At 34.6% G+C, this 11820-nt stretch overlaps 1 protein-coding gene across 4 annotated transcripts; it reads right to left on the bottom strand.

The window, feature by feature from the left end:
* Positions 1-679: 679 nt before the first annotated feature.
* On the bottom strand, positions 680-11136 carry LOC108102325 (host cell factor). Of its 4 annotated transcripts, none has more exons than XM_017207114.1 (13): positions 10804-11136; positions 10242-10654; positions 8813-9122; positions 8537-8748; positions 8290-8478; positions 6957-7108; positions 5692-6735; positions 4103-5176; positions 3552-3795; positions 3325-3494; positions 2776-3045; positions 1569-1932; positions 680-913 (listed from the first exon to the last, which is right to left on the bottom strand). In XM_017207114.1, the coding sequence occupies exons 2-13, from the start codon at positions 10558-10560 to the stop codon at positions 771-773; spliced, it is 4491 nt and encodes a 1496-aa protein (XP_017062603.1). In that variant the 5' UTR covers positions 10561-10654; positions 10804-11136; the 3' UTR covers positions 680-770. The 4 variants fall into 4 exon arrangements, with proteins under 4 accessions (XP_017062603.1, XP_017062606.1, XP_017062604.1 ...); XM_017207117.1 differs by having other exon boundaries at positions 6963-7108; XM_017207115.1 differs by having other exon boundaries at positions 10901-11136.
* Positions 11137-11820: the final 684 nt, after the last annotated feature.

The raw sequence follows: 11820 nt of genomic DNA, 5'->3' as shown, positions 1-11820 counted from the left end.
CCAGTTTTATTGAGGATATACTCCCTCATATAGTGAGATAATAATAATTTAGATTTTTTTCTATATTAAAACACAATTTTTTAATAGAATGAATAATTTATTGTCCAATACGAGTTAATTTAATAAAATTAAAAATCCAAAAAACGTTACATACATACAATCTGTACTTAAAGAAGTTCTGAATAATATGATTTTGCGTTAGCCGTATTTTATAAATGGCGTAATCTTACTTTTTGTCAAGCTTAAATTGCTTAAGTACTTTCAATTTAAGCATTCAATTGTGATTTAAATTAATATTGTTTCTGCGATAAGCAATACTAATTTGCATCATCAGGGTATTTTCTTGTAAAAATAATGCCCAAACGCGGTTTTCACAGTTACATCCATGAACGAATACCGTTCGCACCGATCTGAAATGCAAACCCATTGTCACGAACCAGGAAGGGTTAAGATCTTATAATATCATTAAAGTATTTAAAGAAGATCAATTTATGAAATAACTATTAAAGAATATATACAGCCATTCTACCTAAAAATCCAATAAAGTCCAAGTCATTTTCGGGTTCCTAATTAAAAATTGCCAATAAGAAAATGTTTCTGACAAATTTTAAAACATTTGTTTTAAGAAACGAAAACCCAAGCACCCTTGTATACATGCAATAATTTTTAGGCAGCTGCATTAAGTGGAATACATTTTTTTATGCTAGACTTTACATTTATAGCGTTATCTCTTTACCTATGTATGAGAAAGATACTACTTAATTGGGTGGTTATTCATGCAATCCGTTGCGTCCACGTTTGTGAGGCGAACAAAATGAATTCGAAACACTGTTTGTTCCAATAGTTGATCTTTCCTGTATACGTTTTAAATTTGTCGAACTAGACGGCATTTGTAGTTTTGTAGATGAGGGATCTGCAAATATATTTTTGAAAAATGTACAAATTAATTACTAAATAAAACGAAAAGCTATTATATACCCATTACCCACTTTAAGTATAATTATGATAAATTATTTATAAAGTGACGGTGAAGTCGCCGCCCATGTGAGGCCTTAAACCAAAATTATGTTTATTATAATTTAGGATAATCCTTGATTTCTATACCCTTTACTCGTAACGAAATTCAGTATGTATGTATAATCTTGAGATGACAGCGCCTCTTATGGTGACACCGCTATCCGGCCACACCTACTCTTACGCCCACCAAGCTCAAGAGACAGTTTTCGCATTTTGTAGAAAAGCTTAAGTGATAGAAAGTTCGTATTAAATTGAGAATTTCCACTAGCAAATTAAAATTGTGTAAAACAGTAAAGGGTATCTTATAGTCGCGGCACTCGACTATAGAGTTTCTTCTTAATATTATAAACGACACAACGAAGGTGACAGCATTGTTATAAAACTTGTGCTAAAGAGGCATCTTAAGAATCTTAACGGACAGATGTGGCAAAATCGTTTCGGATATTTATCTTGTATTTTTTTTAATCATTATTCTTCTATATCTTTTCCGCTACTTCTTACCACCTGGTGGACCCTTCGAGTAACTAGTATAAAAATAATCAAAGGCATACCTTGAAGCCATCTAACTTGTGTAGCTGGACCATAACCTTTTTGATTTCGAGCAGCAATCCGAAATATAATTGCTGGTTTATTTGAGCAATCAACGTGTGCATTGGATAGTGAAGCGTTTGGCACTGTGCATTGATTTGCAGAACCAACATATACGCGCACAAAAGCCAACTGAGGTGTGGCCAAAGCCCTATCCTTTGCAGCTGGTTTGACCGCAAGGTATACAGAATATTCAATTATCTCCTTAGTTTTTTGAGCCGGAGGTGGTTCCCATGTTAAGTGAGCGCCCTCCTTGACATCCTTTGAAATCTTAATAGCCGAGGGGGCGCCCGGAAAGCCCGGTAAACATGTTTTGAAGCTTGAAATCTGAAAAATAAAAAAAAACGCATTATAAATATTTCTAGTGATGAGCTTGGATTATAATAATTATTTGAACTTTAAAACACGAATTCCTTTTCATTTATTTCTTATTTTTTTCATAATTACTTCAGGAAGAAACTAAAAAAAAAGTGAATTTTAAAAACGTATACCTTTTACTATTACTATATTTCGGCGTCCATATATTAATGTAGATTGTACAGCTCCAAAAACGCCTTTTAACGAATATTTCATTTTTTTCAATTACTACAGCCAATGCAAAGATCTTGAAACTATAACAAAACATATCACCGAGATATTACACATTAACGATAACCAAATAACGATCTAATTACAGAACCTTAAAAAATTTAAAGCACTTTACACAGACACAACTAAGTTTATTGGAAACCAGGTAAGGAGCTAGAAGATGACCTCATATGGATCGCCACTAAGATTAATAATTATCCTTCTATTTATTTTTATGTATTCTAATAACATAATTATATTGGTTACTCGTAGAGTAAAAGGCTATATTGTATTCGTGGAACAACTACAAAGTAGGGATTAAGCATGCAGATTTTTGAGAGATCTAAGGAACTATTAGAGATAGGGAGTTAGGAGTAAGAATGTATAATCTTGAAATTGCAGCGCATCTAAAGGTTTCAGAATTGGATAAGACCGTAACGGGTATATTATAATCGCGGTATTAGTCTACAGCGATTCTTGTTTGTTTAATTTAATTTGCTGGCATTAAATAAACATATATTTTTATATAAATACAACTTAGAAAAGTTGTTTTTTAAAATTATTAAATCGAAAAATCAGCAAAAAATTGTGTAATTTACAAACCTCTCCCCACTCTCCTCGGCCACAAGTGTTGATAGCACTTAGACGAAAACGATAAGCCGTTCCAGGGTCCAAATTGGTGCGCGGAAATTTGCTTAAATCTGGAAGATTATCCACGTCAATATTATTAAGTAAGGCGTCACTTATGAAATTTGAATCAATATAGGTTGTGACAGTATGCGAGAGATCCTTAAATACGCCTACTGTATGCCATTTTTGGTTTTCGACTTGCGACTTGTTCGGGAAAACAACAGAAGCTGAGGTGGATTGAATCTATGGGGAAAGTTTTAAAATTAAATTAAAAATGTATTTCATTTTTTTTTTTAATTATATCGTACACAGTTCTGACAAACAAATTCTATAAAATAACTAACTAAATAACCAATACATGCATGTCTTAGGCTGTATATAAAAAAATACTTATAGTTTTTATGCCTAATATAGTAATTTAGAAAACATAAATAAAAACTTTAATAAACTAATTTTAAATATAAATTACAATTTTAAAATACATAACAACTAGGTTTGTAAATACTTAAAAATGGGACATACATTGGTTTGTTGATTATCACCAACATTGTTACTCCTGATCTGAATCTCACTTTCCGGTCTTTCTATTAACTCTTTCATTGCTAAACCAGCAGTTGCCAACGGTGTAGCGTCTGCCGTCGCAGCTTGCAGAACTGCAGCTGAGGCCAGAGCGTCTAAGTGCGATCCATCGACTAGGTAAATATATGATATGAATTTCTATAAATAAAAAGATTCACATTAATTCATACCATTTTGATATTGTTGTGGATTCTGGGAAGTTGTGAACAGTGGGGTTTCATGTCCTTGTTTAATTTTTGGATCCTCATTTTGATCATCTGAACTTTCTACACTAAAGACGCCAGGATCCTTGCTTAGTTCCGTACTTCCCAACACTAAAACTTCAGCCGACTTTATTGTGGTCAGTATGGCAGCAGCTTCAGTTTCCAAAGTTGTCGGCTGTTGGCAATTATCGGAAGCAGGTTTCGACTTAACCTATGAAGATTTAATTTTTCTAATTATATACTATTAATAGAATAAGTAAAAACTTAAATTTGGTACAAATTTAGCCATTAATCATTACCAAAATAGTAAAATAAAAACATACAAAACAGCGATAATTTGGATTATAGCTGATAATTATCTAAATACAGTATTTTCAAGAAACATAAAACGAAAAAAAATTTTACTTTTTTTCTTTAATTTTTTATGTAAGTTATAAAATTGAAAAATTCAATTGAAACCATTATAGTCAAATCGGTTTATTCTCGTTTCTCCTACGTAAAAACACTTATAGGCTTACCATGGATTCCATATTATCATTTTCAACTCTTTCCATTATCGTTTCCCTAGCGCCAGTTGTGCTGCTGACCCCGGAAACATCTTCAAGAATATCAACATGATGTCCCTCAACTATGGCATTAAGCGCTCGCGATGGTGCTGTTATGTCTAATCCAGTCAATATTGGCGGTGGCAATGATGATGACGTAGCATTGTCATCATTAATTTCTTCCTCATCCCGGTGTTGAACTGCACTTGTGGCAAGTTTTAAAAGATCTCCGGCTCCATCCAACTGCTCAATAATATCATCTATTGATTCAGTATCCTTCATAGAAACGACAGGAATAATTGATTCTGGCATGGTTTCCTTCATTGATTGCGTTGGTGATATTATTTTTGCGCTCACGCTTTTAGTTGCTAGTGTGACGGCACGTGGACTTCCTCCGGTATTAAAAACAAAACTTTTTCTTGCATTTAGATTTGTAGTAGAAACTACAGAATTCGTAGAGCTTGCTCCTGGTAGCAACATTACTTTATTTGAAATGTTTCCAGAAGTAGGCATACTTGTATTGGCGCTCATAACAGTAACGGCTTTCCCTCCAATATACAAAGCCGTTTTTTGATGGATGTGAGTGCCGCTTGGTTTCTGTCCAATAGCAACTGGAGTCGATGTTTGTACCGATGACGTATTTCGCAGCATCTTTACTCCACTTTGGTTGGATATTAAAGTTCTTTGCCCACTTATAGTCTGAAGCGGACTAGACGTTGTTGAAGTTGAGCTAACAATACTTACAATATTTGTGCCTGATGTAGTGCCACCAGCACTAGTCATAACCGTTGTAGATGGAACTGTTCTGACACCACTACCAGTAGTTACAATAATGATTTGCTGATTTCCCAATTGCGCTCCCTGTTTATTTGTAATGACAAATGCTGGCTTTCCTCCAATTACGTTCGGCGTTACCTTGCCCATTTGTAAAATGTTTGAATTCTTCATAATCAATTTACCGCTTGCCACCGTATGGGGCGATACCAGTTTCAGAACGTTGCCAGAAACAATGGGTTTCTGAAGTTGATTTCCTGGTATTACCGATCCCTGTAAAATAAAAAAATATGTTCAATAATTCAAATTAAAACAAGAATAAACACTAAAGTCGAGTGCCGCGAGTGTAAAATACGGTTTATTATTATGCTTAATCCCAACTTTCCCGTACATATAGCTACCGAGATATCAGGGTTTCTACAAATAGCATGCTTAATCCCAACTTTCTATCTCTTAAGTTCCGGACAGACTGTCATGGCTTAATCGGCTATTGGCTATTGATCCAGACCAAGAATATATACTTTATAGGGTCGATAATACTTCCTTTTAGCTGTTACATATTTTTCAACGAATACAATATACTCTTTTGCTCTAGTATTGGGTCACGAGTTTAAGATACTTATAGCTTCACTAATTTTACAACGTATAAATTACCAGAAGAAAAGGCATCTGTAATTTTAATACAGTCGTTTTTGACGGCATTTATATATATATATTAAATTAATTATATTATATACTTTTTTTTATATTTATAAAGTTAGCTAGATTACTATAACTTAATAGCTTACTTGATTTTGATTACTTCCAGACACCAACTGTTGACTTGCGATTGGAATACCGTGAGGGGAACTTCCTTTGGGTACATTTAAGTTAACTTTGGGCAGTGTTTGAACGGTCATCCCCCCACTGCTGGTTTTAACAAATTGTAGCTGAACATTAGGAGCGAGTGTAAGAGGCTTTTGAATAAAGTACTGTTTTCCACCAATGGACTTGGTTCCAGATGCCGAAGTCTGCGATTGCAAAACAGCAGTTGATGGGGCCGCTTTTAATATATTGACTGCTGCACTACTTCCGCTGCTGATTACACCCGGTTGAGCGGGAGCGAGGCGTAATGTTTGAGAAGCAGTTACGCTAGGTACAATACGCAACCCCGTACTTGAGGCTGCAGAATTGAGAACGACGTTTGTAGCCATCGCAGTTGGTACTCGTAAAGCTAGAGGGTCAGCTACACTAGTAACACCAGTTACGGTGTTAGTAGTAGGTGATCTTACTGCAGTAACAGTTGGTCGAAACTTTTGCAATAAGCTACTAACGGTGCTACTACTGGACGCGGTGGTACTGGCAACTTTCGCAGTACTACTGATTACAGATATTTGAGGTTGAGCAGAAGCGGCAGAAGTGGTAAAGTTAGTTCCGATCGATGAAATAAATTTTTTTTTAACGCGTGTTGTAGGCGATGAAGGAGGCGAAAAGGTTTGCAACAAGACATTTCCAGATCCATCCGTTTGGATTGCATTTTTTTCTAAATTCAGAACTGCTGACGTTGCTACGATTCCCGGAGTCAAGGCGCTTTCAGAACAATTTTCTGCAACGTTTGTTCCAGAAGATTCAGCTGGTGTTGTTGTTCCTTGCTGAACAATGTTCTGACTCACGGGTTTTGAGATCGTGTTTGGTGGCTGCTCGATTTTTTGGATTTGTAAAACATAGGCTGCTGCAAAAGTGGTCGCAGACCATGAAAGCTCCAGGGCATGCGTAGAAGCGCGAACGAGCGCAACTTTGACTGCATATAGCGGTTTAGAGACTTCTAAATACCATAGGTCCTTGCAGCAAACCTGTAAGGATTTATAGCTTATACTATGTGCAAAAGTTTTTAATTTAAAAAATATTTATAATGTATACATACATAAATATTATTTATTAAAAGATAAAATATATTTTTATGATATATAAAAACAAAATAAGGATTTAGATTTCTTGAACATCGGAATTTCTACACCTGAACTCTCTTAAAATAATTTGACTATTCAAACGAAAATCAATTGGAAAGTCTCACCCTAACCTGGTTGTTCCATGCTTTCCGGTAACCGTCCCGACCTGACCACACGTAAAGACGACTTTGAATACCAACTGCGCAGTGGCCAGCACGAGCCCGAGGTACATTTTCCTCTACAGTGTCCAATGTAACATTGTTCCAAGACATTGTTTCTGGAAAAAAAATATATGTATTCACTTAATAGAAAAAAATGTGTTTTCTCTACGGGCTCTGTTTGCCAACAATATTGCGAAATAATCGCGTCGTTCCTGTTCTAATTTCCGAAATGGTTTGCTCAATAATTTTAGTAAAATAAATTTCTAAAATTACTGTATTTATTGCACCTACGCATAGAGTAAAGGGATAAAAGGAAACTTTTTCCGATCGTGTTGCCGAATCAATTTTTCCATGTCCGTTTGCCCTTCTAAACGATGAGATTTTGAGATTTATTAGAGGAAAAACAGTTGTTCAGCAGCCGCCGAAGCCGACTCTAAGGCGAAAAACAAAATAGCAGAGATCTTAGAAAAAGAACATAAAAGATGAGATTAAGCAAACATATTCATGAGATGCTACCGCAGCTCAAGGTGCTGTTATCACCAGAACTTATCTTAATCTGATCATAAATGGTATGTTGTTTGTTGTTCCAAAAATATGTCACATACATCGGGTGCCACAACTATAAGAATGTAACGTCACTCCCCATGTGACAACTTATAGCTTATACTTCTTAATAAATCGAGAATTATTATTCCGATTGACAAAAAATTATATACAACATAAGTTCCTGAGATCTCAGCAATTTTTGTTTTTCGTGATTTATGAACGTTAGATTTGCCGTGACAGAATGAAAATGCGACATCGAGCTGCAGTGGAATCTCACTTATAGTTTTTGAGCATGACCGGATGAAATAATAATCATAACTAGAATATAGTTGATGATTTTAGTTCGTGATTTGTGAGCGTTAGATTCGTCGTGGCAGAAAGCTGAAATAAACTTCATTTGCGTAGGGAGAAGAACCTCAAGAATCTGCAACTGTGTATCTCTAATAGTTTCTGACATCTCAGCATTCATACGGACAGACAGACATGGCACAATCGACTTGGCTATTGATACTGATCAAGAATATATACACTTTATAGGGTCGGAAACGCATCGTTCTTACATACTTTTAAACAAATCAATATACCCATTTAATCTACGAATAACGGCTATAACAATGTTATTAACAAAAGGATTATTTTTTTGTTTTGAAGGCTTTTTGATTTATAAATATTACGCTTTAATTGCCGATATGTTCATTAAAACATTTCGTAAACAGATATTATATATATACTATTTTATAAATTGACTTACCTAAATCCAGAACTGCAAGAGTATTTGTACATTTCCATTCCCGTTCTGTTGTCGATTTGGAATCATTAATCACTAAGGGAACCCAGCCTCCAAACACATACATTTTGTTCGCAATCATTGTCGAACTGTGTAATGAGCGTGGTAACGGCGCCTCCCCTAACATTCTTGGCTTCGACCACGTCATTGAGTCTTACAATTAAGTGGACATATTTTTATATATAAATTAAAATGGGTCTGCTAAAGTTACCTGTATCTAACAGCCACAAATCTCCCAAGCGGCACCCACTCATTCCTCCATAAATCAAAAGATTTAAATTTCCAGATTTTGTACTGGCAAATGAAATGCCTGTGTGAGACTCCCGTGGTGGAGGACTTTCCCCATATGTTTTAGGTACTATCCACTTTCCGTTATGACTGTGAACTCCTCGAGTATCCAGTATGTACAAGTCGTTTAGATATCTAGAATATAATATTGTAGTCATGACAGTATCTTGCGTTATTGCACTCAGATGATACACATTACTTTGGAATATTATTTTTTGGGTCGTCCGATTCATTTGCTAGTCCGCCAAACAGAAATATTTTTTCACCAACCATTGTAAAACTATGTCCTAAACGAGGGCACGGTGACGACCCACTGTCCGGTGACTCAGGATACATTTTCCTCCACTCCCATTTGGTGGCCTGTAGCTCATAAAGCTCGTTTGAATATTTTCCATACTCGATCATTCCTCCGAAGACGAACATTCGAGTTCCTTCTACAACAAATCCATAGGCTGCGCATCCATTTGGAACATCTCCTTTTAGCACTGGCACGTACCACTGATTTGTTACTACAATGAAATAAAACAAAGGACGCCACCGCCAACAACTAATAAAAAACAACTTTAAAAAAATGTATGCATATAAGCTAAAAAAGCTCAAAAAAATATTAAGATAAAATTACACTAATTTTAAAATTTACGTCGATAAGTATTGCCCAAAAAAATAGAATTTAAAACGCCCAGAAAGCACAAACTTTGGATCTAACCAAAGTATGTCTTCTGGGTTTTTACTGAGTTCTTTCAAGATATGTAGTTTAGTATGTTTTTATAAAAATACAGGGGTCCACCTCGGAAAAACGATCTCAAAAAGGTATTACCTGAGTAATGTTCGAATAATTCTGAAGAAAACTACCGAAATGAAGTGGAATTGATGCAGAAAGGCTGGGGAGCTATAAGGAATACAACGGCTTGCGCACAAAATACTAAAACCAAAAAGAACCCCTAATAATTAGTGCCAAAATAAAAATTGAATACTTTTTTGATGTAAGATTTCTTAGTTTTCCTGTTTTCCTATGAAAAACGCTGCATTGAACCATGTTTTTTGAATTTTTTTATACTTTAAAAGTTAGTGTAAAATAGTGTTTAATTCAAAACAAAAACTTAAATGAACCTCTTACTAAGCTTACTTTAAGCATTCATTAAGGTGAACGAAACATCCACTAAAGATTATAAAATTTTTGGAAGTGTGCTTTTTTTTAACATTTTATGAAGTGTACGAATAATTTTTGTGCGTAAAAAGATGACTTTTTTGTGTTAGAACGCAAATTATCTAGTATTTAAGTTAAAACTTGGTAATTTTATGTTTAAAATATATGCTCGAAATGTATATCTTTCATTTGAGACATTACATTTCAATTTCCGTTACGTATTTCTCGACTTATTAAGGAATAAACTTGCAACTCATGGGTGTATAGCCGTGTTAACTTATAAAGTAACGGTCTGGTTTAAACTTTGTAGAAAGATCGATACGTACGTATTTACAAAGAATATACTAAATCAAACCAAAATGTTAAAGACTTTTTAAGTGCTCATTCTTTACACTGTTATCTTTAATGTTGATTTTGTTGTTTTAAATTGGAGGTATAAAATAAATTTAATAAATTAATTATGTCACAATTAATAATTTACCAGTATTATAAACGTGCAACTCGTCCACAATTCCTTCGTTTCCACCGCCGAAGACGACCATTAGCTCTTTAATGTTTATCGCACGGTGTCCATGCCTAGGACGCGGCTGCGGTCCTGTGGGGTTAAGTACCCGCTTCCAACGAAACCCGGACAAGTTATTGGTCACGGGACATTCAATATTCTCCTCTACATCCATAGAAATTTGATTATCACAGGAGTGATCTCCGGTTTGATGAATACGATTTATATTTAGATCATCAGATGCAGATAATCGTCCTCCCGAAGAAATCGAAGTGCCCCCGAGTCCTGAACATTCCATATTATGGACAAAAGGGAAATAGTATCGACAATAAATACACAATATACAATAGCAATGAGCTAAAGATGCATTATTTCCAAAATGACGGTTTAGGCTGCAAAAATTTGATTGAAAAGTTCATTTAAATTAAAAAATAATAACAATCATTAAAATTTTAAAAATCTGCCTTAATGGGTAATAAAAATCTTATTAATAATTATTAAATTTACTATTTGTAGGATCGAACGTACAAAATTAATTTACCTATCTAAAAGGGTTCAAAAATACCAAATATTTGTGCGTTTTACTCATTATGCAAAATACTAAATATTTGAAATACTCTATAAGCTCCAAAATTTACTTTAATCTGGCAATGCTGGATATGGACGCTTCACTAGTTATTAAATCTTATTTAAGAACTATCTTTTATCTATTTTATAGATAATATATGTTTTATGCACTCGGTCTTCAATATGAAATACATAATTTAATGCTCTACCAAATATGTATTATTAAGTCTCAAACCACATTTAACTGATTTAGAAATTTATAAAATTAAAAGCCGAACGGAACACAACACGCATGCACGTACTTAGAGATGAAAAATGAAAATAAAGACTATCGATATAATGTTTCAACAAAATATACTAGAATTTGGTTTTACCTATTGGTTCAGAATATTAATTAAGGCACTCATTTGTTACAGTAAAGTACCATTCGCACTAGAGCTTATGATCTCGAAAATATTTATATACTTACAAATACTGAATAGCAACTTTTTACTTCAAGAACGGAACAGGCCACGTACATACACGTTCGTTTCTGCTACAGCACGAATAATCCGCAGACATCGACGCTAGGCAGGCACACGGAAGCTGAATCGTATTACTTGTCCCTTGCTGGGCAAAGATAAAATAAATAAAGTCAGAGAACAGTTAAAAAATTCAGCTCTTCCCTGCGCATTTAGAACTCGGCTAGAATTACGTTGAGGAAGTGGCTGTAGCAATTGGTACAACTAAGACAAACAAAGTTTTTTTGATTAAAAGTTAAATATCAATATTGACTCGACCATCAATATACTTAGAAATAGTAACTCAACCGCAGATACTCGTTTTTTGAAGCAACACATCCCCTTAATAAAATAAAAACAAAATGTAGGTATCAAGACACCATAGAATGACGCTTCAATCATTAGACATCATACAATGCAGATGTGAATTCCATCCAGTTCGAAGTCCATCCCGGTCCAAATCATTAACTTGCCGAAGCAGCCAGCTTGAG

Source organism: Drosophila eugracilis, unplaced genomic scaffold (genome assembly GCF_018153835.1).
Source record: "Drosophila eugracilis isolate 14026-0451.02 unplaced genomic scaffold, ASM1815383v1 contig_340, whole genome shotgun sequence".
Taxonomy (NCBI): domain Eukaryota; kingdom Metazoa; phylum Arthropoda; class Insecta; order Diptera; family Drosophilidae; genus Drosophila; species Drosophila eugracilis.
Note: the sequence above shows the minus strand (reverse complement) of the source record. Positions and strands in the feature narration are given on the sequence as shown.